General features: G+C 41.5%; 1 protein-coding gene across 1 annotated transcript in view; it reads left to right on the top strand.

Annotated features, from left to right (window-relative positions):
- LOC115129771 (ATP-binding cassette sub-family C member 4-like) overlaps positions 1-27268 on the top strand; it is a 42287-nt gene that overhangs the window by 815 nt on the left and 14204 nt on the right. Inside the window, exons 2-10 of the mRNA XM_029660473.2 lie at positions 7589-7699; positions 8285-8405; positions 8574-8798; positions 8886-8975; positions 9466-9629; positions 10112-10237; positions 22161-22410; positions 22524-22631; positions 25216-25305. Coding sequence (XP_029516333.1) covers positions 7589-7699; positions 8285-8405; positions 8574-8798; positions 8886-8975; positions 9466-9629; positions 10112-10237; positions 22161-22410; positions 22524-22631; positions 25216-25305 — 1285 coding nt within the window. The remainder of the gene's footprint in view (positions 1-7588; positions 7700-8284; positions 8406-8573; positions 8799-8885; positions 8976-9465; positions 9630-10111; positions 10238-22160; positions 22411-22523; positions 22632-25215; positions 25306-27268) is intronic.

Raw genomic sequence — 27268 nt, 5'->3', positions numbered from 1 at the left:
GGTCTTGTTCTGTACTTTGTAACGTGTCTGTGCGTTTTATGTGAATCCCAGGAATAGTAGCTGCTGCATGTGCACTGAAGTAGCTAGCAAGTTTACCAGAAGCTAGCTACAGTAGTTGCCTTGATAAGCAAAAAAAACAGACTTGATAGTTTAGCTAACCAAACCATCAGTCCTAGCTTGCTGTTATGAAAATCAATAAAAGTTCACAATAAGTTACAGAGCATTTGATTTGCCTGCTAAAACCATTAACAACAGTCAAGGGATTGTTAAGTAAATGTTGATATTAACTATTTGATTGTAATACAGTATCATTAACCTCTTGAAGCAACCTGGTCTCAGAGCATCTTGTATGATTATGTATGTAAATCCTACAGTATACACTCCATTTAGTATGATATGTAACATTTCGTATGGATGTATTAATTTGTGGATGTCCATCGTCCTTTTCGTATGATATGTTATGAATTTGCAAACGTACAATATATTAGGAATTTGAAAAATGTATGATATGCTACGAATAGTTAGAACTACACATTTACAATTATTCCATGCCAAACAATTGTGCATGTTTAGCTCTATCATCAGAGTTATACAGCAAATAACTGCATGATGAGCAAACATAAATTGATCATGTAATTGCAGATAAGTGAGGGTAGCCTCAAGATATCTCTCTATTGGCCACCATTAATTGTATATTTGAGTGACATAAAAGTGAACTATACCTGACAAGTGTTTTAGGTGAATTTCCCAATCATTTATGGGCTCTGCCTGTCGAGCAGTAGATGGTCCATTTGTGACCTAGCGGCTCGATTCGGTCTTATGTAGCAAAATTTGAAATTGTGTTTTTAAATTGGATAGAAGTAAAGACTCAGAGCTAGAAAATTGTATATCATACACTACAGAGGATCCATGGAATAGTAATTATGCTTTGAAAGTTGGTTAACTTGTAACCCCACTTCTGAGAAAATGGTCCTTGAATGTTTTGGTACACCTACTGGAGAGCTCTTTGTCTACACTTATTCAGCATAGTTCACACCCTCTTAAGTAAGCCTTAGCCCTTCTCATCTCTTTAAGGATACACTTGAGGCCATGTGCTAAACAGAGTGAGTGCAGAAGTGTACTAAAAAAACAAATATTTCAAGACTAAAGGCTGGTTTATACTGCGTTTACCGACATGTCTGTAGACAGTTATCACAGTAGTATCATGAACATTCTATTGTCGTCCGACATCAAACTTGTCATTGTCATTATGAAAAAGTATAAACACAAAAACTACAGGCTGCATGACACCAATAAACCCATCTGTTTTAAAAATGAATTTAGTATGTGTCAATGTAGCAAACCAGGCAACTAAATACAACTTTCTAAACAATGTTTTGGTTTGCTTCAATTAATGACCATATCATATAGCTGACCATCTTAACTTTAGCTCATTTGTATGAATTATTACAGGAAAATAAGCTTACAACAAGATCATTATTTACAAGTTAAAAGCAAGCTAATTGCAGATAATAGATTACGGTTGTGAGTGTGATGAAATAAAAACAAGGCATTCTACCAGATACTTTTTTTTTTTACTTGGACACTGTCTCATTGGCCTAACCTTATATCCTAACTTGACTTTGGTGCAAGTCATGTTGTTCCTCATATTACCGTCTCTGGTAAACACACACTATATCAAAGTTTATGGGTCACATGCACAGGACACAGAAGGTGTAAACGGTACAGTGAAATGGTTACTTGCATAGTGCAGTCTTTTGTTCAGACACGTATCTAGCTAGCTAAACAATGAACCATAATCCCAACTCATAATGTTCCTGCCCTGCATGAATCTGCAGGTAGCTAACCAACTAGTTTTAATGTTAACTAGCTAGCTAACATTAGGCTATAACTAGCAATGCAAATTGCTCCAAGATATGAATAATATTACTACACAGATCATACCAGTAACATTAGCTATCGAGCCAGCCAGCTAACGTTAGGTAGCTAGCTAAGAGTACGCTTTAACTTGCAATTAAAACTACTTTCTGAAAAATGTGAAACTGGTCATATCTGAAAATGTAGCTAGCTGGACTCTTAACCTGTCACGGATGCCATGGTTGCCCTTAGTTTGAAGATGTAATCTCGAGAAAGGTGTTTTACACAACAGCCTGTGTGTTCTCTTTTCGACTCCCTCCACATATTTGCAATCAAAAGCCAGAATTTTCTCAATCTCCTTAGCTATCATACTCTGCTTCCACCGGGCATTCCACTGATCTCCAAACTCGGCCCTCCAGAAAGTGGAGAGCAGCACTTTTGCAGTTCTTCTTGATATCTTTAAAAAAAAGACACATTAGAAAGAATTACCTACACATAGTACAAGTTAGAGACAGAAGCGTGCTACATGGCAGTCTAATCCGAACTCATCTCTCGACATGTCCAGCCCATCCATTATCTCAGCCAGACATGGCTAGCAGGTAGGTTCCTGTCTTTTTCCGGGGCTAAACCAACTATGCTCGTAATTTAACAATTTATTTGTATTTACAGATAGCATACACATTTGTTATTAAGGCAGATGAAATGTTCACATGTTCCAGAAGGTCAAAAATGCATTTTGATCAAATATAAATGTTTACGTTCAAATGCCTCTCCTGTGAAGTAGTGACGCGCGACATATGCCTAGTTTCCTGAAACGAGTCGATGTACACTTAGCTGATAATGGTTACTTTGCAAGCTACCGGTAGAAACTTTGAACAGTTGCCTGAACATAGTGGTAAGTAAACCCAACATAGGCATACCTAGCGAAGTATTCCGACCCATTGACTTTTTCCACATTTTGTTACATTACAAATATTTCCTTATCAATCTACACACAATACCCCATAATGACAAAGCGAAAACAGGTTTTTTGAAATGTTTGCAAATTTCTTAAAAAGAAAAAACAGAATTACCTTATATTCATAAGTATTCAGACCCTTTGCTATAATACTCGAAATGAAGCTCAGGTGCATCCTGTTTCCATTGATCATCCTTGAGATGTTTCTACAACTTGATTGGAGTCTACATATGGTAAATTAATTTGATTGAACATGATTTGGAAAGGCACACGCATGTCTATATAAGGTCCCACAGTTGACAGTGCATGTCAGAGCAAAAACTAAGCCATGAGGTCGAAGGAATTCTCTGTAGAGCACAGAGACTGGATTGTGTCAAGCAACAGATCTGGGAAAGGGTACCAAAAAATGTCTGCAGCATTGAAGTTCCCCAAGAACACAGTGGCCTCTATCATTCTTAAATGAAAGAAGTTTGGAACCCCCAAGACTTTTCCTAGAGCTGGCCACCCGGTCAAACTGAGCAATCGGAGTAGAAGGGCTTTGGTCAGGGAGGTGACCAAGAACATGATGCTCACTCTGACAGAGCTCTAGAGTTCCTCTGTGGATATGGGAGAAACTTCCAGAAGGACAGCCATCTCTGCACCACTCCACAAATTAGGCCTTTATGGTAGAGTGGCCAGACAGAAGCCACTCATCAGTAAAAGGCATATAACAGCCCGCTTGGAGTTTGCCAAAAGGCAACTAAATACTCTCAGACCATGAGAAACAAGATTCTCTGGTATGATGAAACCAAGATTGAACTCTTTTCTCTGAATGCCAAGCGTCACGTCTGGAGGAAACCTGGCGCCATCCCTACGGTGAAGCATGGTGGTGGCGGCATCATGCTGTGGGGATGTTTTTCAGCGACAGAGACTGGGAGACTAGTCAGGATCGAGGCAAAGATGAACAGAGCAAAGTACAGAGAGATCCTTGATGAAAACCTGCTCCAGAGCGCACAGGACCTCTGGGGTGAAGGTTCACCTTCCAACAGGACAACGACCCTAAGAATGGGAGAAATTCCCCAAATACAGGTGTGTCAAGCTTGTAGCGTCATACCCAAGAAGGTTTGAGGCTGTAATCACTGCCAAAGGTGCTTCAACAGAGTACTGAGTAAAGGGTCTGAATACTTATGTGCTATCATTTGTATTTATTTTTATGACCAAAAAAAACATGTTTTTTTGCTTTGTTATTATGGGTTATTGTGTAGATTGATGAGCGGGGGAAAAAATGATTTAATCAATTTTAGAATAAGGCTGTAACCTACCAAAATGTGGAAAAAGTCAAGGGCTCTTGAATATTTTCCAAAGGCACTGTGTGTGTGATATATACTACCGTTCAAAAGTTTGGGGTCACTTAGAAATGTCCTTGTTTTTTAAAGAAAAGCTGCATCTTTGTCCATTTAAAATAACATCAAATTGATCAGAAATACAGTGTAGACATTGTTAATGTTGTAAATTACGGTTGTAGCTGGAAACTGCAGTTTTTTAATGGAATACATAGGCGTACAGAGGCCCATTATCAGCAACCATCACTCCTGTGTTCCAATGGCACATTGTGTTAGCTAATCCAAGTTTATCATTTTAAAAGGCTAATTGATCATTTGAAAAGCCTTTTTCAATTATGTTAGCACAGCTGAAAACTGAAAGCTGAAAAGGAAATCCTAGCCGGCCAAACCTTTCTCTAACTCGGACGACTCTGGGCCAATTGTGCGCCTCCTCATGGGTCTCCCGGTCAGCCTGGCATCGAACCCAGCGCTGTAGTGACGCCTCAAGCACTGCGATACAGTGCCTTAGACCGCTGCGGCACGTAGGTGGCCCTCAGTCAACAACATTCTTTGTTTAATTTCTTCCCACACTTTTCTGTGGGAGGAATACAGTACTCAAGAACATCACTTCGGATAGGTAAAACATTTTGTTGATATTGATTCTTGACTTGAAGTTAGTAATTCGGTTTGATCATTTATTTACTTCTTCTTTCACTTCCAACTCTTTTTCTCCCAATTTCTCTCTGCAAACTCTTTATTGCACACAATCAATCCCAATATTTTGATTTCTTCCCTTACCTCTATATCCCAAGTAGTTTTCTTTTCAGGTTTTCCTGTCTATACTGCCTCTGATTTGGCCTGATTTAGCCTAGCGGCAGATACTTTCTCGTAATGCCAAAAGTACTCTGACAATGTCAAATCCCTTTTTGTGTGTGAACAAGAACAGTCACGTCGCCGGCGTATCCTAGATTCGACACTTTATCTTGATCTAATAATACACCCTTTTATCTTCTTTGATGTTTGTCAATAAGGGACTTCTAGCCATACTGTATAGGGCTGAGCAAGGGCAACCTTGTTTAACGCCGCTCTTTATGATCACATCCTCTGTCAGGTGGCCATTTACTGTTCACCTGGCATAACAGACAGAGCATACAGAGATTTCACCTTGTTTATAAACCTTGTTGGGAATCCATAGGCTGCCATAGCGTTCCATAAGTATTAGCGTTCCATAAGTCAAAAGCCTTCTTTTGATCAAGAGCCACTATGTCAAAACCGTGTTCAGCTTCATTTGTTTTGCTCAGGATCTCTCGTAGGGTACATCAATTGTCCTACATTAGTCTACCCTTTTACAGAGCGTTTTTTTTTTTTTTCAGTAAAAGTGTCCAAGCCTTGTGATATTTCATTATTTAATTATTTTATGTCTAAAAAACTGTTTTTGTTTTGTCATTATGGGGTATTGTGGTCCTTTAATATATTTTAGAATAAGGCTGTAGCGTAACAAAATGTGGGAAAAAGTCAAGGGGTCTGAATACTTTCCGAATGCACTGTTTCAACAATAGTTTTTCTGTGGAATTGTCAAATTTTTCATGTGTCAGTGGTCTTTTAAAGAGACTATCTGGATATTCTCTGCTGTCACGTGCTCATTTCAATTATCATAACCCAACATATGGTTGTATTGCTCTTGTTTATATTTTTGTTGTCTTTTGTAAACAATCAATGTAAAGCTTCAAAATATCCCATGGACTGTCACTCCATGCATAGACCCACATCTATTACATTTGAGAGCGGTTACACTTCTCCAGCCCAATCCTTCAGTTTTTAAGTAGTGCGGCTGGCCGCAGACCCCAGATTATCCATTCAATGTTGCCTGATTATCCATTCAGTGTTTTCCGGGTTAGAAAACACCACAAAATCAGTAGAGCAAAGCAAGCAAACTGATCACAGGTCAGTCAAAAAGTTAACCTTCTATTCCATGAGCCATACTAGAATTCAGAGAATGTTACACAGTGTTGATGCACAGTATGATGAACTGGTTGTTTTGAGCAAGATAAAGATTTGTGATTTGACACATCCAGATCTGAATGTGCCATCCCACACTGCTCAATGCTTCAGTCTAGAAGGAGGCAACCAGTTGCAATGCTCTTTCAAGCTGAAAAACAAGGTAACAGTAGTTAGGTTTCCATTCAATTAGCGATAGATTTCCCATGTGAATATTCAAAAATCTTTATAAAACTATTTGTGCATTTTAGACCTGAGATGTTTCCATCAAACAGACTTTTTGCGGATAAAAGGCTGTGTGTGAGGACAGTGCACATAACAATAACTTTTTCCTTTAAATTTCCATGTACTGAATGAAAAATACAAGTTAATTGGGTTTCCATCACATTTATCAACACTACTGATGGTTTTGTCACAACTGTTGTCATACGACAAATGTGCCCACTCTAGTCTTGGCACATGCGCTTTAACCAACAGCTTGCTGATGCAGTATGGATAGTCTACCTACATTATGAGATTATTATGAATAACCAATATTATTTGTAGTTGTCCATCGGCAGCCAAGCATCGATCATCATGTCACCAGAATAAGACCCTCGATATTTATTGGAAAGGAGAATCACCTTGCACATTCACCACCCAGTTAAATTCCTCATCATTGATTTAATCTGTAGTTTAATAAACTGCATGCTTTCCCGAGTCGTAGTGGGAGGACCACACAACACATCATCGCATGACTCTAAGTTTACTTCGATAGGATGGTTATTATATCAATATTTGCCCATAAATACATTTTTACCAACAAATGGATCCCACCATGCTCGAACTAAACGTGTTCTGTCGACATTTATACAATTGTGCCGGCGTGGTTTGTGGTACTGAGAAAGGGGTAAAGTTCACAGTGCTCCTTGCATTTAGATGTAAAAACATTGTTCTTGCATATTGATCACGCAACAGTTACCACCTGTAATAGAATAGTCTTTGTTCCATGCTAATTCCTATATCAGTGACACTGCTGAGGGAGAGTGGCTGAGGTCACGTAAAGTTTGCTTACACAACTAAAACAAATGAGCTATTGGTTAACACTTGAACCCTGAAGCAGTCATTCGTAAAAAGATAAAGCTACTTATTTAAGGTACATTTAATTTGTTACTCTTCAACCAAGTTGTCGTAGGGCAGTGCCAACAAACAAGGCCAGTTGAATTCTTCCAAAAACCAGGCCCTTCTACTACATGTATATCCTAATAAATAATAAAAAACATAAAGCAGAATATTTAGTACAGTGCATTTTGACGTTGGTGTTCATGGATGAAATGTTGCTCATACACATCCACTTCCTATTTTGTGTTTTCTCTTTCCTCAATCTGTATTGGTTCATTATTGCGTTAGTTAATTGGCTATTGCATTGGTTAATTAATGCATTGGTTTATTAACCTGCTCTGTCTCTCTCTCCCTCCTTTTTCTTCTCTATCAGTTGGGTAACCCCTTTATTCAGTATTGGAAATAAGCGGAGGCTAGAGGAAGATGACATGTACCAAGTGCTTCCCGATGATGCTTCTCAGGGCCTGGGAGAGGAACTACAGAGGTATGACATACTGTGGCCCAGCTCTATTTTTCTCCCTAGGACCTAGCCCTACCCCTGGGCCTATCCCCTAACCTAGCCCTATCCCCTAGCTTAGCCCTATCCCCTAGCCTAGCCCTATCCCCTAGCCTAGCCCTATCCTCTAGTCTAGCCGTATCTCCTAGCCTAGCCCTATCCCCTAGCCTTATCCACCAGCCCTATCCCCTTATCTTCTAGCCTAGCCCTATCCCCATCTCCCAGACCTATCCCCTAGCCTAGCCCTATCCCCCAGGCCTATCCTTTAGCCATATCCCCTAGCCTAGCCCTATCCCCTAGCCCTATCCCCTAGCCTAGCCCTATCCCCTAGCCTAGCCCTTTCCCTCTTCATTGTTTACATCCCTTCTTGTATTGTCGGCCTTTTTTTGTTTTGTTTTCTGAGCGTTGATTGATGACTTTCCCTGGCTCCATTTGGAGTTTCATGCTAAACCACTGAACTTAGCACCATTGTGTATTTAGGCTCCAAATAGTCCCAGGTAGAGATGACAAAAATATGAATGGCCTGTGTTCTGTTTTCTGATCATAGTCTTAACAATGTGCTAATCCTTACAGACATTGGGATAAGGAGGTTCGAATGGCTGCCAAGGAACTGCGTATGCCCAAACTCACCAAAGCCATCGTGAAGTGCTATGGGAAACCCTACGCAGTGCTGGGGATCTTTAGTTTCACTGTAGTATGTAGAAATATACATTTGCCTGTTTTTTAAAAGAACATTTGATCTATGTACCTACAGTACATGGTGAGTGGGTTATCTATCCATATATGTCAGCTTTTATAGTGTAAATAAGTGGATTTGAGTTCAGGTTGAAATCGCTCTACCTCTCTCTTGTTCCCCCAATAGGAGGTGGTTAAGGTGATCCAGCCAGTGTTCTTGGGAAAGCTGATCCAATACTTTGAGAAGTACGATCCAAATAACATGGATGCACTGTATGAGGCCTTTGGCTACGCTGCTGGTGTCTCTCTGTCCACCGTTGCACTGACCCTCCTCCAAAGTCTCTACTTCTACCACGTCCTGAGGACCGGCATGAAGATACGAGTGGCCATGTGTCACATGATCTACAAGAAGGTCATTCTACGCTGCATACTTGCATACAGCATTAAACAAATTGAAATCTTTAAGAACAATTTACTAGTAAATTTAATTCCCCCATAGGCCCTGTGTCTCAGCAGTGCAGCGATGGGAAGAACAACCACAGGCCAAATAGTGAACCTGCTATCCAACGATGTCAACAGGTTTGATGAGGTAAAAGCAGGAAGTGCATGAAGACATGCGGTTACTTTGGATGAAATGGTTGAGCACATCATCACCCTTCATTCCATAGGTTTCTGAAGAGTATGGCTCTAGCTTAACAATAACAATTGACCCTTCGTCAAATGTACAGGAATGGAATGCACCAATATTTGAGCCGTCTTGTCATCCTGTCCTGGCAAATAAAGTACATAAGTTAAATCCACAGAGAGAACAAAGTCATGGATGAATGGAAAATGCAGATGGTTGCTTAGCACAAATAGTCCGATGCTAAACTCAAACCAGACTGAACAAATATATATATATATAACATGGGGAGCCCATGCAGCTTCTTCAGTGGTATGATGACAAGCGTGGCCTGTTGGCCGCTGTATTAGGTCATGAATCCAGCTCGAAGGATCATATCATCTATGTTGTGCTAAATGCAACTACTTAGAAACAGTATGTAACAGCTACATTAACCAAGGATCACTGGTCTTTGTAGGTGACCACCAATCTGCACTACCTCTGGATAGCACCTCTGCAGGCTGTGGTGGTTAGCATACTCCTGTGGTATGAGATTGGCCCGTCGTGCCTGGCAGGCGTGGCTGTCCTTTTGTTCCTCATGCCACTACAGACCATGTTTGGAAAGCTCTTCGGCTCCCTCAGGTGAATTACATATGTTCCATGACATGACTTGAATTTACAGTCAGTGGGGTCTTAGTAGAAGTTGACTATGTCCTTATCTGTAGGGGGCAACATGTTTCAGTGAGTGTTTCCTATGCTTCAATGATTATGTCATAGAGGTACCTTAGGTCAACCTATATTAATGATGTCCATGTTTTAAACCCCTTTTCAGTTTTGACTGTAAAGATGACCTCTTGGAACACTTCAAGCACATGTGAAGAAAAGTTAGCTTCGTGAACACTTGCTTGGGAAGTTGTTCACATGATCAACGACACAAGTGCTGGATGTAATAGTTTTGATTTGGCGCTATGAAACCCTAAAGCAATGCAGACTTCTCTGATTCTACGAAAGAGCTATCTTAATTGTAAACATTGCCATTGGTTCATTAAACTCAGGAAATGTCAGATGTTTTTGTTCACAAGGAGATATGTCTGAACTGACTGAGGGAACTCCTTTCATTGCAGGAGTAAAACTGCTGTCCTCACAGACAGTAGAATACGCACCATGAATGAAGTGGTGTCAGGAATCAGGATCATCAAAATGTATGCCTGGGAAAAGCCCTTCTCAGCACTCGTCAATGAAGTCCGAAGGTAAAAACTACAGTAGTAACATAAATGGTATATGTTTATTTCTATTAGCTAGATACACAAATGGTATGATAAACCAAGGTCCCCCAGCTAGATGGGATTGGTCCCTTTAACATTCACATTCCTTGTACAGTCCATTTTGTCTTGATGGTGGAGCCATGGTGCTTGAACCCCGCCATGGCTGTTTGCAGCTATATTTTTTACATGAATTTCCCCTATGGGAGAATAAATATGTATTGATTTAAGTTGAAAATAACTTTTTGCATGTTTGCACCTGTTGTTTTCAAAAGGGAATATCGAAGACCAGAAAGTAAATGGGTCGTTCCACCAAATGAATACATTCTGTGTAGTGTAACTTATTTCACCACCCAAAACCCCTTGTTCCTTTAATTTACAGTGTTAAATAACACTAACATGTGAGAACAATATTGTTTGTAAACTAATGTTATAACTTGACTTGTTCCAGCTCAAGTCAACTACAAAATCCACAATGCAATGCTCTCTCTATGGGCTGGCTAGCTAGCTAGCTAGATAGCACATGTCACTACACACAGTAATATCAAAGACAATATCAGCATGTAAAGTAGCTAATTAGCTGTAAAATCACCTAAACAAACTGCACTATCAATTTAGAAGTCTACAATATCACCATGTTCAACCTGTAGATTGATGTGCCTCACAGAGTGGTCTTAACATTCGCAACGGCAGATACCTTTGAGGATATGGAAAATGTTGCCCATGCTACATCAAGGAGCGCTTATGGAGCCAGATACCTGCCAATAGGTTGAACATACGTATCATTAGGATCTTAAGAAAATCCATACGTAAATTGTTAGGATCATAACACGGAAACCAAACCGGCTGCGCACGTGCGCCATCGTGCATAAATGTATTTTGTCCCCCAACACCAAACGCGATCACGACACGCAGGTTAAAATATCAAAACAATCTCTGAACCAATGACATTCATTTAGGGACAGGTCAAAAAAGCATTAAACATGTATGGCAATTTAGCTAGTTATCTTGCACTTGCTAGCTAATTTGTTCTATTTAGCTAGCTTGCTGTTGCTGGCTAATTTTTCCTGGGATATAAACATTGAGTTGTTATTTTATGAAATGCACAAGGTCCTCTACTCCGACAATTAATCCACACATAAAACGGCCAACCAAATCATTTTCAGTCATCTCTCCTCCTTCCAGGCTTTTTCATCTTTGAACTTATATGGTGATTGGCATCTATACTTTCATAGTATTACCACGACAACCGGCAAAACATTTCATCTTTCAATCATCCACGTGGGTATAGCCAATGAGGAGATGGCACGTGGGTACCTGCTTCTATAAACCAATGAGGAGATGGGAGAGGCAGGACTTGCAGTGCGATCTGCATCAGAAATAGGAATGACTTCTATTTTAGCCTTGTGTGGGTGCAATTTCTACATTTAGTTTGCGATGCTCGCGCACACGATGTGTCCGGTCTGGTCAGCATGTAAGAAAGGCCATGCGTGAAACATGAACGTAAAGGTGAAATTTCATCTGTGAACATATGTGAACACCATGTTACGATTACGGACCAACATTTTAGACTTGAACAAATCTTGTGTTGCAAGTCAGAAGCACAATAATACCTTTCAGAGGTGCCTGTGAGGAGAGCAACCCGAACAAGCAAAACACAGTATAAAAAAAAACGTAAGTCTGGGAACCAGGAAGAGGTATCCTCCACATTTTCAAGTTAAGTCTCCATTCCCTATTACTCAGTTGAGTTTACTTCACATTTGATAGCTAATGTAATGCATTTGTTTGAAGGAAATAAGTACAAAAGTATCTATATCCACAGTAAAACGAGTCCTATATCGACATAACCTGAAAGGCCGCTCAGCAAGGAAGAAGCCACTGCTCCAAAACCACCATTTACAACTGCACATGGGGACAAATATTGTACGTTTTGGAGAAATGTCCTCTGGTCTGATGAAACAAAAATAGAACTGTTTGGCCATAGTGACCATCGTTATGTTTGGAGGAAAAGGGGGAGGCTTGCAAGCCGAAGAACACCATCCCAACCGTGAAGCACGGGGGTGGCAGCATCATGTTGTGGGGGTGCTTTGGTGCAGGAGGGACTGGTGCACTTCACAAAATAGATGGCATCATGAGGTAGGAAAATTCTGTGGATATATTGAAGCAACATCTCAAGACATCAGTCAGGAAGTTAAAGCTTGGTCGCAAATGGGTCTTCCAATTGGACAATGACCCCAAGCATACTTCCAAAGTGGAGGCAAAAGGGCTGAAGGACAACAAAGTCAAGGTATTGAAGTGGCCATCACAAAGTCCTGACCTTAATCCTATAGAAAATGTTTGGGCAGAACTGAAAAAGCACACCCCTTATTTTTGGCACTAAACAGTCTCCATATATACTTCCATTCATTTTTTTCTACTGGTACCAGGGGACCTTCGGATGAATCTTGTGAGGCCCCAACATGTACGTGTTTGTGAGATTCTCATCTTCTCAGGAGTCATATTCATTTGTATGCCAAACCGTTCAGATGCTTCAGACGATTTTGTGAGAAGACAGATTTTCGGGATGTCTCATGGTCCAACAGACACCGCTTTATCTCTGTCACCTTTTACCGCAGATGCGGAAGTGCGTCATAGGCAGATTGAGACACATCCAATGATATCTCTTGCTTAAATTGACCGATTTTTATGGGTATTTTTGTGCTGATTAGATTCCAGCGGGGGCGCAGACATCACCTTGGGGGTTTTAAAGAGCATTTCAATCGGGAAAGGGGGATACCTAATCAGTTGTCCAACTGAATGTTTTCAACTGAAATGTGTGTTCTGCATTTAACCCAACCCCTTTGAATCAGAGGGGTGCAGGGGGCTGCCTTAATCGACATCCACGTCTTCAGCGCCCAGGGAACAGTGAGTTAACTGCCTTGCTCAGGGGCAAAACGACAGAATGTTACCGTGGCAACTCGGGGATTCGATCCAGCAACCTTCCGGTTACTGGCCCAATGCTCTAACCACTAGGCTACCTGCAATCGAGTACAGACTTAACATGACAACAGAGACAGAATGTCATAAGGAATTTTATTGAATAGTTTGCGGCCGGTAATTATGCTGTATTGGAAAGTATCATATGGAATGTTTCTGGATGAAATGAGACATCTGCGTGTATGTCTACCCAGCCACACATTCCATAAGCGATATGGATGGTTAATATGAAAAGGATTTCTGCATAAATTAGTCATATAATTTGATCTGATCTTCATCTTAGTCACAACAATAGACAAACGGTGTGCTTAAACTAATAACACAAATTATTGTATTTTTCTTGTCTATATTGAATACATAATTTAAACATACATAGTGTAGGTTGGAAAAAGTATGTTAACCCCTAGGCTAATGACCTTTCCAAAAGCTAATTGGAGTCAGGAGTCCAGGAGAACTGATTGCTGGGGCTGATATCAAGCAAACGGAAGACATTTTGTTTATGATGAGATTATATAAAAATGGCAAGAGTTAAAGGCAGCAGTAGGTCTATTGAGCTCATAAAGCATTGATGACATATTTGAGTCGCTGATGAATCGATTGATCAAATGACTAATGTTGCAAAGCTTCACATGAGCAAGGTTACTTCAAATCAAATATGAATGACTAGCTTACAGACCACGATTGCTGAGATGGATTGTCGATGAGGCCATTCAACAAGTTATCTTGAGTTCAGCTTAGTAAAGTCCACTCCTATGCAGCCAAGTAGCTCTGAACAGTACTCAGTCTATGTAGATGGGAATTCTCATACCCGGCAGGGTACGATCATGGATGACACACCAGTGTTATTTAGTGTTCCATACGTTGAGCCACTACCAACAGCATAGATGCACCATTTTCCCTGTAGAGGATAGCTAAATTGCATGTTGTTTAGAAAATGGTGTTTTGCTTTTGCCTGCCTTGACAGCAGAGGGGGCACTTGATAATTGTAATGGCCGTTACTGCAGCACCTTAGTTCCAAGTCCACTCCTATCCAAATCATATAGCTGTGAACAGCACGACAGCAATCAGCCTGTGTAGACCAGTGTACGGGAGGGCTCACGGCCGGCCGGGCACAACCATGAAAGACGTGCCGATGTTATGGCGTTCCATACAGTCTAATAGACTTAATAGAGAGGAGAGAGCAATAGCAAGGGAAGAGGAAACAGCACAACATGTTAAGGGGAAAGAGTAGGCCCGTGGTCTATACACCAGAAACCATACATAATGCCTACACTGCGCTAGATCAACATGACATGATCAAATTGGCATAGCCCTATGATGAGTGAACAAGATTGCCACCAGTAAGCATGTCATTGAGTGTCTATCCTGTATATATGACAATAACATTTGATTTTATTGATTTGTGCAGGCATGATATCTGCTACAAAGAAGACTACGCTATAATGACTCTGCATTGCGTCCAGAACTTAAGAATGAAGTGACAATGAATATCGTCAGATAATAGGCTAAGCATGGATTATACTTGCGAGCCACTACCAGCAGCATATAGCCAATGTGACCTTGTCCATTCGGTGGACACAAGACAACATATTAGGCACGTTCATATTGCACCTTAGCCCTGGGCTAAGGGAGATTTTAGTAAACGTGCATTTACAATGATCCATCCAGATCTTATAGCCAGTCATAGCTGTGGGAACTAGGGGTGCTGAGGGTGCTGCAGCACCCCATGATAAATCACAATGAAAACATAGTTTTATATATTTTTTTAAAATCCAGTGCACTAGGCCTCTATTACTCCTGTACGAGCAGATAAAAATACTCATCAGCAGAGTGGGGAGAGAAATACCTCAATATATATATATTGGATGGCTAAATGTGGCAGCATGATGGGGGAATCAAAATGCCGCCAGGGAAATGTGATGAGAAACAAAAGTAGGCTACAGTGATACTTCAGTGACAAGCGTCGGCTGGGCAAGTAGCCTGTAGCTATCCCTGCAAATTGAAATACAGTGGACAATGATGACCCGTCCGAGTATTCGGGGTCCACCCCTTGCATCGATTTCCACAAATAATTACACTTGTTGAATAGCCTACAGTTACCAGCTCCGAAACCAGGAATTCAAAAATATGCCATGGATAGTGAAATTATTTGATTGAAATGAGCAACAATTCCCACACAGAAATACCTGAGGTAGCCTACACGATTGCCATGAAGGCAAAGCATGACGGTGAAAATTACAGAGACGATGTGGATGAGTTGTCGAAGACTGTTGCTGTAAATCTAATACAACACGTTACTGAGTACCACTCTCTGTATTTTCAAGCATAGTGGTGGCTGCATCATGTTATGGTTATGCTTCTAATCATTAAGGACTGGGAAGTTTTTCAGGATAAAAAATAAATGGAATGGAGCTGAGCACAAGCAAAATCCTAGAGGAAAACCGTGTTCAGTCTGCTTTCCACCAGTCACTGGGAGATGAATTACCTTTCAGCAAGACAATAACCTAAAACACCAAAACACCAAAGGCCAAATCTACACTGGAGTTGCTTACCAATAAGACAGTGACCGAGCTACTGTTTGGAATTAAATCTACCTAAAAATGGTTGTCTTGCAGTGATCAACAACAAATTTGAAAGATTTTGGAAAAAAAAGTAAGAATAATAGGAAAAGTTGCAAAATCCAGGTGGGGAATGCTCTTAGAGACTTACTCAGAAAGACTCACAGCTGTAATTGCTGCCAACGGTGCTTCTACAAAGTATTTACTTTTCAATAAATTAGCAAAAAATTCTAAAAACATGTTTTCACTTTGTCATTGTGGGCTATTGGCTATATTATGGCTGAGAAATAAAATCACTGTAATCCATTTTGTATTCAGGCTGTAACGCAACAAAATGTGGAGTCAAGTCAAGTGGTATGAATACTTTCTGAAGGCACATATGCGTGTGTGGTTTATAGTATTTGGCTGAGGACCAGGCACCCCTAGAAGGGCCTCACAGAGGGAGCAAAGTCACATTAACTTCACCAGCTGCCAACAAACAGCTTTCAGTTACATCACAGGTCTGGTCCCCTGATCCCTCTCACCATGAACAGCCAACACTATCCAGCCACGAGACCTGGCTGTAGTCTTCTTTCTGCTTCTCTTTGGCCTTAACATGAGGAGAAGTTGCATGTTTTTGTCTCTGAATGTTACATTCTATGGTAGCTTTTAGTGGAATGTCTGGGGCGTTTGTGGAATTCCCATTCCCAAAACATTCTACCTCCCATATTCCTGGCTGCAGCAAAGTGCACAAAAGCTGTAATAGTCATTCTGTAGTTCTTCTTCCATTTTTCTTTATCTGTGAAAAACCTTTGTTAAAATCTATTGATGCCTCCATGGGTCAGTCTAATGAACATGAAAAAAATCCCCATTAAAAGCTACCAGTTTAAGCTATAGATAACTGTTTTTTTACATGGGGAAATGGACAAACTCGATTAGAAAAAATTAACAGCAATTTTAAAGGAAACGGTTGACTTGGTCTTTTAGCTAGTTAGGTCTTTTTTGCAAAAGGGCCTATTTCGCCCTTCTGGGGTGGAAAGTGGTAGAGGTACAGCGCTGTTTGTCAGACCATTAGACATCCCGAAAATCTGTCCTCTCATGAAAATGTCTGAAGCGTCTGAACGGTTGGGCCTGCTAACTAATATGACCACTCTATGGAAAGATGAGACTATTTTGCACTACAACCCCTATAAGCCCCACTGGAAGGAATGATGCCGGAGGAGATGGCTGCCGTTTTACGGGCTCCTAGCCAACTGTGCTATTTTATTTATTTTTTTCGCATGATTTATTTTGGAACTTATTTTAAACATAATGTTGCTGCTTGTGGTGGTTATTTATGTATTATTAAGTGAGGAGAGGCATGCTTATCACACAAGTCAAAGCTATACTTAATCAAAATCTGAATTCACTTATTAATAAGGGAGCAAGGTCACTACATGCACACGGAGTGAGAGCTCGAGTAATACAGAGAGGAAATGTTTTTTTTTAATAGAAACACAAAACTGTTTAGTCATGGTTGGTTCCACCCCTCCCTGGCGGATCAGGACATCATAAGCTACCTTGTTCTCTTATTGTGGCCAGGTGTATCGGGTCATAGTGGTCAAACAAGTGATAAAGGCAGTTCTGTTTACTCACTTCTCTACCAAGTTAGCCTCCGTTCTCTTCTGTCTCCCCACAGCTGTGCCCTTGGAAGATAGTAAAAGAACGGGATGAGCGGAAGAACTGTGGTCACTTCTCTGAGACTCTTTGTCTTATCTGGTGTGACCAGGTTACTCAGAAGCAAAGAGAAATTGAAACAATACAGGTCTATCTGTTCCTCAAGTTTATCTCTATCCCATGTCCTTGACTACACGCCTATACCAGCTACAGGGTGTGAATGCAGAAGAGATGAACCATCCTTTCTCAGAAGCACAACATTGGCACTAAAGAAAATGTCTTTACTATTGTTAAGCATATTAAGTATTAACTACTATTTTTAAACAAAAAAGATAAATACGTGATTTTTCTCTCACATGCTATCATCACTTATGACCGAAAATAACTTCTGGACACCAGAACAGCAATTACTCACCTCACCTCACTCACCTTCTTTAACGAGTCCGACGCGAAGGATATACTTCTTTCTCAGGAACGGGCCCAAATCCCCATCATTTGCATGAAGAAAAGACGTTGGAAAAGGGAGGCAGAGGTCGGGCTGCCTTCTGAGAATTTGTAGGCAAGTGAGTAATGAGTAATCCCCCTCCACCATCAGTCCTGTTAGCCAACGTGCAATCATTGGATAACTAAATGATTGAGCTCCGATCAAGGATATCCTACCAACAGGACATTAAAAACTGTAATATCTTGTGTTTCACGAGTCGTGGTTGAACGACGACATGGATAACATACAGCTGGGAGGGTTTTCAGTCCATCGGCAAGATAGAACAGCCGCCTCCGGTAAGACAAGAGGTGGTGGTCTGTGCTTATTTGTAAATAACAGCTGGTGCACAAAATCTAATATTAAGGAAGTCTCTAGGTTTTGCTCGCCTGAGGTAGAGTATCTCATAATAAGCTATAGATCACACTATTTACCAAAAGAGTTTATCTATATATTTTTTTGTAGCTGTCTATTTACCACCACAAATCGATGCTGGCACTAAGACGGCACTCAACAACCTGTATAAGGCCATAAGCAAACAGGAAAATGCTCATCCAGAGGCGGCACTCCTAGTGTCCGGGGACTTTAATGCAGGGAAACTTAAATCCGTTTTACCTCATTTCTACCAGAATGTTAAATGTGTAACCAGAGGAAAATAAACTCTAGACCACCTTTACTCCACACACAGAGACAAGTACAAAGCTCTCCCTCGCCCTCGATTTGGCAAATCTGACCATAACTCTATCCTCCTGGGATTCCTGCTTACAAGCAAAAACTAAAGCAGGAAGTACCAGTGACTCGCTCAATAAGGAAGTGGTCAGAGGATGCAGATGCTAAGCTGCAGGACTGTTTTGATAGCACAGACTGGAATATGTTGCTGGATTCTTCCGATGGCATTGAGGAGTACACCACATCAGTGACTTGTTTCATCAATAAGTGCATAGATGACGTTGTTCCACAGTGACCATACGTACATACCCCAACCAGAAGCCATGGTTTACAGGCAACATCCGTACTGAGCTAAAGGCTAGAGCTGCCGCTTTCAAGGAGCAGGATTAAGAAATCCCGCTATGCCCTCAGACAAACCATCAAACAGGCAAAGCGTCAATACAGGACTAAGATTGAATCGTACTAGACTGGCTCCGATGCTCGTCGGATGTGGCAGGGCTTACAGACTATTACGGACAACAAAGGGAAGCACAGCCGCGAGCTGCCCAGTGACACCAGCCTACCAGATGAGCTAAATAACTTCTATGCTCGCTTCGAAGCACACAACACTGAAGCATGCATGAGAGCATCAGCTGTTCCGGACAACTGTGTGATCATGCTCTCCGTAGCCGATGTGAGTAAGACCTTTAAAAAGGTCAACATTCACAAGGCCGCAGGGCCAGACGGATTACCAGGACGTGTACTCCGAGCATGCACTGACCAACTGGCAGGTGTCTTCACTGACATTTTCAACCTGTCCCTGACAGAGTCTGTAATACCTCCATGTTTCAAGCAGACAACCATAGTCCCTGTGCCCAAGAACACTAAGGCTACCTGCCTAAATGACTATTGCCCCGTAGCACTCACATCTGTAGCCATGAAGTGCTTTGAAAGGCTGGTCATGGCTCACATCAACACTATTATCCCAGAAACCCTAGACTCACTCCAATTTGCATACCTCCCCAACATATCTACAGAGGATGCAATCTCTATTGCACTCCACACTGCCCTTTCCCACCTGGACAAAAGGAACACCTACGTGAGAAAGATATTCATTGACTACAGCTCCGCGTTCAACACCATAATGGCCTCAAAGCTCATCACTAAGCTAAGGACCCTGGGACTAAATACCTCCCTCTGCAACTGGATCCTGGACTTCCTGGCTGCCGCCTCCAGGTGGCAAGGGTAGGTAACAACACATGACGATGATCCTCAACATCCTCAGGGGTGCGTGCTCAGTCCCCTCCTGTACTCCCTGTTCACCCACAACTGCATGATGACTCCAACACCATCATTAAGTTTGCAGATGACACAACAGTGGTAGGCCTGATCACTGACAACGACGAGACAGCCTATAGGGAGGAGGTCAAAGACCTGGCCGGGTGGTGCCAGAATAACAACCTATCCCTCAACGTAACCAAGACCTAAGGAGATGAATGTGGACTACAGGAAAAGATGGACCCAGTTCGCCCCCATTCTCCTCGACCGGGCTGTAGTGGAGCAGGTTGAGAGCTTCAAGTTCCTTGGTGTCCACATCACCAACAAACTAAAATGGTCCAAACACACCAAGACAGTCGTGAAGAGGGCACAACAAAGCCTATTCCCCCTCAGGAAACTAAAAAGATTTGGCATGGGTCCTGAGATCTTCAAAAGGTTCTACAGCAGCTGCAACATCGAGAGCACCCTGCCTGACTGGTTGCATTACTGCCTGGTACGGCAATTGCTCGGCTTCCGACCGCAAGGCACTACAGAGGGTAGTGCGTACGGTTCAGTACATCACTGCGGCTAAGCTGCTTGCCATCCAGGACCTCTACACCAGGCGGTGTCATAGGAAGGCCCTAAAAATGGTCAATCTGACACAGCGGTTTCACTGTTCTCTCTACTACCACATGGCAAGCGGTATCGGAGTGCTAAGTCTAGGACAAAAAGATTTCTCAACAGTTTTTACCCCCAAGCCATAAGACTCCTGAACTGGTAATCAAATGGCTGCCCAGACTTTTTGCATTGTGTTCCCCCCCAACCCCTCTTTTACGCTGCTGCTACTCTCTGTTTATCATATATGCACAGTCATTTTAACTATACTACATACTACCTCAATTGGCCCGACCAACCAGATGTCCCCCACATTGACTATCTGCATTGTGTCCTGACCTAACATAATCGTTTGTGGTGCTTTTGCCGTAAAGCCTATTTGAAATTGGGTATTGTGGTGGGATTAACAAGAAGTGTATCTTTAAAATGGTGTGAAATACTTCTATGTTTAAGGAATTCTAATTATGGGATTTCTGTTGTTTTGAATTTGGTGCCCTGCACTTTCACTGGCTGTTGTCATATCGATCCCGTTTGCGGGATCTCAGCCCTAAGAAGTTTTTAATGAAAGCCTCCACTCCACTCTAGCTAGCTGGCTTGCTAAGTAACGTTACATCATGCGTTGGGATTCATTGTTTACTTAGCTAGCTATCTAGCTACATTTCTTAACAAAAGACTCATCTTAGTGTGCCAGAGCGCAGAATAACGCTCAACACCCGTTGAATATGTCCAGTGTCAGTAAACAATTGTTGCCAGCAGCACTGTTACCAATGCTCTAGATAACAAGAAAAAAGCCTAACCAGCTCTGCTAGGGTGAGTAAAATGATCAGAGTGGGGTGTTCTTTCATTATGTGTCAGGAAGTAGCTAGAAAATGTTAGCCAGTTAGCTTGGGTGCTTGACTGTAGTTGTGAGGTCAGAGCTTTCGGAACAATCCTACTTATTGGCCAGAGCGTCCAGTGTGCGATAGGGCGAGCAATATTCAGTGAGCTGTTCTCTCTCTCTTAGATGTCTGGAAGTAGCTGGCAATTTAGTACAGAATGGTTAGATCAACCTTTAAAGAGATGGGTGGCACTAAGGCTTAAGAGGGTGTGAACAATGCTGAATGGGTGTAGACAAAGAAGGGCTCTCCAATAGTAGTACCAAAACATTGAAAGACGGTTTTCTCAAGTGAGTTTACAAGTTGATCAACTTTCAAAGCAGAATTACTTTCCCATTGTTTCCTCAAATGCAGTGTATCATATACCATTTTGTAGCTCTGAGTCTACTTTTATCTCATGTAAAAAATAAAATACAAATTAAATGTTGCTACATAAGACCGAATCCAAGTGTTGAGTCACAAATCTCAAATATATTTTGATTTGTTTAACACTTTTTTTGGTTACCATATGATTCCATATGTGTTATTTCATCGTTTTGATGTCTTCACTATTATTCTACAATGTAGAAAATAGTAAAAATAAAGAAAAACCCTTCAATGAGTAGGTGTTCTAAAACTTTTGACCGGTACTGTATATACCTAAAGGGGTCCTAAAATTCAAAATCAAATAGCTAAATGATCCTTATGGTATGACCATCTTAAAACAATTCCATGTGTTAACTTAGTAGAACCTCCCCCAACGACTTAGACTTTTATAGGTTAAAGGAAAGATTTATAAAGACTCCATTGAATTTAACAGATGTGTAACAGAATGTTTTGTTTTATTGCGTTATTATTGAAAGACTTCACTTTCATTCTTCCCTCAGGAAAGAGATCTCCAAGATCATGTCTAGCTCCGTCCTGCGAGGCCTAAACATGGCCTCCTTCTTTGCGGCCAGTAAGATCATTGTTTTCATCACCTTCGCCGTCTACGTCCTCCTGGGGAACACCATCTCAGCCAGCCGGGTGTTTGTGGCAGTGTCTCTATATGGTGCCATCAAGCTCACGGTGACCCTCTTCTTCCCACTGGCCATCGAGAAGGTGTTCGAGACCATCATCAGTATCCGCAGGATCAAGGTACTCTATAGATCATCTGGCACAAAATGGCTGCTGTGCCTCACTGAGGTGCAATGAGTTATTGTAGTTTAGTAAGGTTTGTTAGGCTGAATCATCTCTCTGTTGACCCACAGAATTTCCTTCTGTTGGATGAGATTGAGAGACCCAACATGAGATTCACCCTGGAGGAAAAGAAAGACGCCTCTGTTGAGATCAAGGACTTAATTTGCTACTGGGACAAGGTGAATATTCTGGCAGGGTCAAATGTTTAATGTCCACATGTTTTATAAAATGTTTATTATTAAATTTTTTTTGTATTTTACAATCTTTCTCCTCAATTTCGATCTTTGCCTCATTGCTGCAACCCCCCAACGGGCTCGGGAGGTGAAGTTCGAGTCGTGCGTCCTCCGAAACATGACCCGCCTAACCGTACTTCTTAACACCCGCCCACTTAACCAGGAAGCCACCCACACCAATGTGTCGGAGGAAACACCATTCAACTGACGACCAGAGTCAGCCTGCAGGCACCCGGGCCCACCACAAGAGTTGCTAGAGTGAGATGAGCCAAGTAAAGCCCCCCCTCCCCCCAATCCTCCCCTAACCCGGACCACGCTGGGTTAATTGTGCGCCGCCCTATGGTACTACCGATCACGGCCGATTGTGATACAGCCTGGGCCTTAGACCACTGCGCCACTCGGGAGGCCCAAATGTCCACATTTTGATATACAGTGCCTTCAGAAAGTATTCAGACCCCTTGACTTTATTTTTATTTTTACGTTACAGCCTTATTCTTATTCTTTTTTTAATCCTCAGCAATCTACCCACAATATCCCATAATGACAAAGTGAAAACAGGTTTTTAGAAATGTTTGCAAATGTATAAAAAAAATGAAAACAGAAAAACCTTATTTACATAAGTATTCAGACCCTTTGCTATGAGACTTGAAATTGAGCTCAGGTCCATCCTGTTTCCATTGATCATCCTTGAGATGTTTTTACAACTTGATTGGTTCAATTGATTGGACATGATTTGTAAAGGCACACACCTGTCTATGTAAGGTCCCACAGTTGACAGTGCATGTCAGAGCAAAAACCAAACCATGAGGTTGAAGGAATTGTGCGTTTAGTGCCAAGACAAGATTGTGTCGAGGCACAGATCTGGGGAAGGGTACCAAAAAAATGTCTGCAGCATTGAAGGTCCCCAAGAATACAGTGGCCTCCCTCATTCTTAAATGGAAGAAGTTTGGAACAACCAAGACTCTTCGTAAAGCTGGCCACCCGGCCAAACTGAGCAGTCAGGGGAGAAGGGCCTTGGTCAGGGAGCTGATCAAGAACCCGATGGTCACTCTGACAGAGCTCTAGAGTTCCTCTCTGGAGATGGGAGAACCTTCCAGAAGGACAACCATCTCTGCAGCACTCCACCATCCAGGCCATTATGGTAGAGTAGCCAGACGGAATTCACTCCTCAGTAAAAGGCACATGACATCCCACTTGGTATTTGCCAAAAAGCACCTAAGACTCAGACCATGAGGAACAAGATTCTTTGGTCTGATGAAACCAAGATTGAACACTTTGGCATGAATGCCAAGCATCACATCTGGAGGAAACCTGGCACCATCCTTACGGTGAAGCATGGTGGTGGCAGCATCATGAAGTGGGGATGTTTTTCAGCGGCATGGACTGGGAGACAAGTCAGGATCGAGGCAAATGTGAATAGAGCAAAGTACAGAGAGATCCTTGATGAAAACCTGCTCCAGAGCTCTCAGGACCTCAGACTGGGGCGAAGGTTCACCTTCCAACAGGACAATGACCCTAAGCACACAGCCAAGACAATGCAGGAATGGCTTCGGGACAAGTCTTTGAATGTCTTTGAGTGGCCCAGCCAGAGCCCGAACTTCAACCTGATTTGAACACCTCTGGAGAGTCCTGAAAATAGCTCCCAACACTCCAACAGCAACACTCCCCATCCAACCTGACAAAGTTAGTGAGGATCTGTAGAGAATAATGTGAGAAACTCCCTAAATACAGGTGTGCCAAGCTTGTAGCCCAGGGGTGCAGCGGTCTAAGGCACTGCATCTCAGTGCAAGAGTTGTCACTACTGTCCCTGGTTCGAATCCAGGCTGTATCACTTCTGGCCGTGATTGGGAGTCCCATAGTGCGGTAGGCCGTCATTGTAAATAGTAATTTGTAATATCAGTTTTTTTTATTTTTAATAAACAAGCAAATATTTCCAAAAAACTGTTTTTGCTTTGTCATTAAAGGGTATTGTGTGTAGATTGATGAGGGGAAAAAAACGATTTAAACAATGTTAGAATAAGGCAGAAAACTGTTATGTTTTAATTCTCAGAGTAAAAACTCTATGGACACTATTAAAGCTCAAACCAAGTTTATTCTTTCGAGTGTCAATACAGCTGCATTAGACAAAGACATTCACACAAGCACTGATATTTAACCTGTTCTCCTATGCTGAATCTCCTCTTACACATCTGAACAAACATTGCATCTTTATTGCTAGGCAGGAAACTAAGTGATACAGGCCATAAACTGGCACCCCTCAGGTCTCTAATTACAACTAATGACTAATAACATTTATAAGGTGAATGCACCAATTTGTAAGTCGCTCTGGATAAGAGCGTCTGCTAAATGACTTAAATGTAAATGTACATTTAAAGTTCAGAATTCCAATCCTATCAAAACTAACAAAATGTGGGGAAAAGTCAAGGGTTCTGATTACTTTCCGAAGGCACTGTACAAAACAAGAAGATGCCTATCCTGTGTGGTAACTTCATGTGTTGCTATGAAATGTCCCTCCCTTCTATCACCACAGTGTCTGGATGCCCCGTCTCTCCAGAACCTGTCACTCACAGTGAAATCGGAGCAACTCGTTGTTGTCATTGGACCTGTGGGAGCTGGAAAGGTCAGAGGTCATGCATAGTTAGGACTGTTACTGTGACCATATTACTGCCACTCCGGCGGTCACGAGTCATGAAGGCAGTCAATATCCACGTTACCATTTAGTCACAGGAATTAGGCTTCTCCAAGCTCTGATGGTCATTAGTAGCCTACCAAATTTACTAACTGCCTGGTACTCAGCACTCTATTGTCCCTCTAATCACTCTGACATCAATGCAAATGTATCGAAAATGTAATCAAACACTTCATGAGAGCCCATGAGCTCAACATTTGTATAGGCTATGCAATTGCACATGAAAACAGAGTGGTGGCCTCTATTAAAAAGAGGAGGACCCCATCAGCTTTCTATAGGTAGGCTATATTTATTTCTCAACTTTCCTAATATTAAGCACATTGCTTCTCTTTACAACAGGAGTATAGCCTACCTGGCTGGCCAACAAAATGAACCACGGGAAAAGCGTCCTCCATTCGCTATTTAAGTGCATAGATTACATTAATTTGTTTCCCCTGCCCCTGTTTTGAGATAGGTGCATGATAATGGTCCATTTTAAATCAAAACAAAATTTCACACATACAGTACCAGTCAAAAGTTTGGACATACCTACTCATTCCAGGGTTTTTCTTTATTTTACATTGTAGAATAATAGTGTAGACATCAAAACTACGAAATAAAACATATGGAATCATGTAGTAACCAAAAAAGTGATAAACAAATAAACAAATGTGAGATTCTTCAAAGTAGCTACCCTTTGCCTTGATGATAGTTTTAGTATATGTAAAGCCAGTGTTAAATCAAGAATAGTCTGATGGGTGACAATATTACCCTATCACTTATATATTATCACTTTTTCTAATCATAGTTGCACACCTTATGTACACCGTATGTAGCCTTGCCCATAGGCCTATATGTTTTGATAAGGTTTGTATCACAACTAAAGTGGACAAATACAATTAAAATTAAACACATTAATTTGCTTTATAAGGGCTGTAGAGCTTAACTGGTATACATAAGCATTGTGTGAGTTTCAAGTTTGGGTAAGAATTTTCACCATAAAAATGAACCTTAATAATAAAAGCACTACTTTTGATAATGGTGTTTTTCCGCTAATGGAACATTCACACTTATAGCCTACTGCCGTGTGCGCATTGCTGCGCACATAATGTGAAGAAATAGCCAAATAGTTCATCAATATTTTAAGCTAAACGTTCTGATCTGTTGCTTCAGCCTCATTGCGTAAAACAGGTTTATTGATGCTGGTGGTTGTATTAATTTGGGATCTATCGCTTCCCACAACTGTCCCAGACTATATATACATCTTTCTCGCACAGAATAGGTCACCTTTTGTACTATGGGGGAGTGTAGACTGACATAGGCTATTGCTTTTACTGTTCGTTAGGCCCACTCATCTTGTTGGCTGACGAAAAGTCCATGTGGACAGTTCTTCCAATACCTTTAATATGCACCTCAGAATTGGATAAGTACGCCCGCAGTTGCGTCACCGACGTGTCTGTCTTCACTTGTAGCCTGTGAGAAAGACCCGATCAGGTGATGGAGAGCCACGTGAGTGAGAGGTGCTTCTAAGAATACAGTACTCAGGAAGAAGAGAATTATAATTATTATATTCAGCCCAATGGCACTGTGTCCACTGGCTGCAAAAGGCATGGATTTTTTTAGGGGACATTACGGCCACACGGGATGTAAGGGAATGCCTTCGGGAAATTCGAGGCATTATCAAGTGCTTGTCAAGTTGTGAATGAGAGTGATGAAGTGTGTACGGCCTGTGTAAAAAAAACAAACAAAGCAGGGCTCATGCCTTTCATGCAATGTTTTTCAAATCATCAGAGTCACATCATGCAGCCTTACAATGTATTCAAAATCAAAACATATAGTCCAACATTTGTAGAACAACTAAAGTGACATTAATAATTCTATATTAAGCATATAGGAGTACCTATCTTTGTTAACC

Source organism: Oncorhynchus nerka, linkage group LG5, assembly GCF_034236695.1.
Source record: "Oncorhynchus nerka isolate Pitt River linkage group LG5, Oner_Uvic_2.0, whole genome shotgun sequence".
NCBI classification, from domain to species: domain Eukaryota; kingdom Metazoa; phylum Chordata; class Actinopteri; order Salmoniformes; family Salmonidae; genus Oncorhynchus; species Oncorhynchus nerka.
This window is presented reverse-complemented; position numbering and strand designations above follow the sequence as displayed.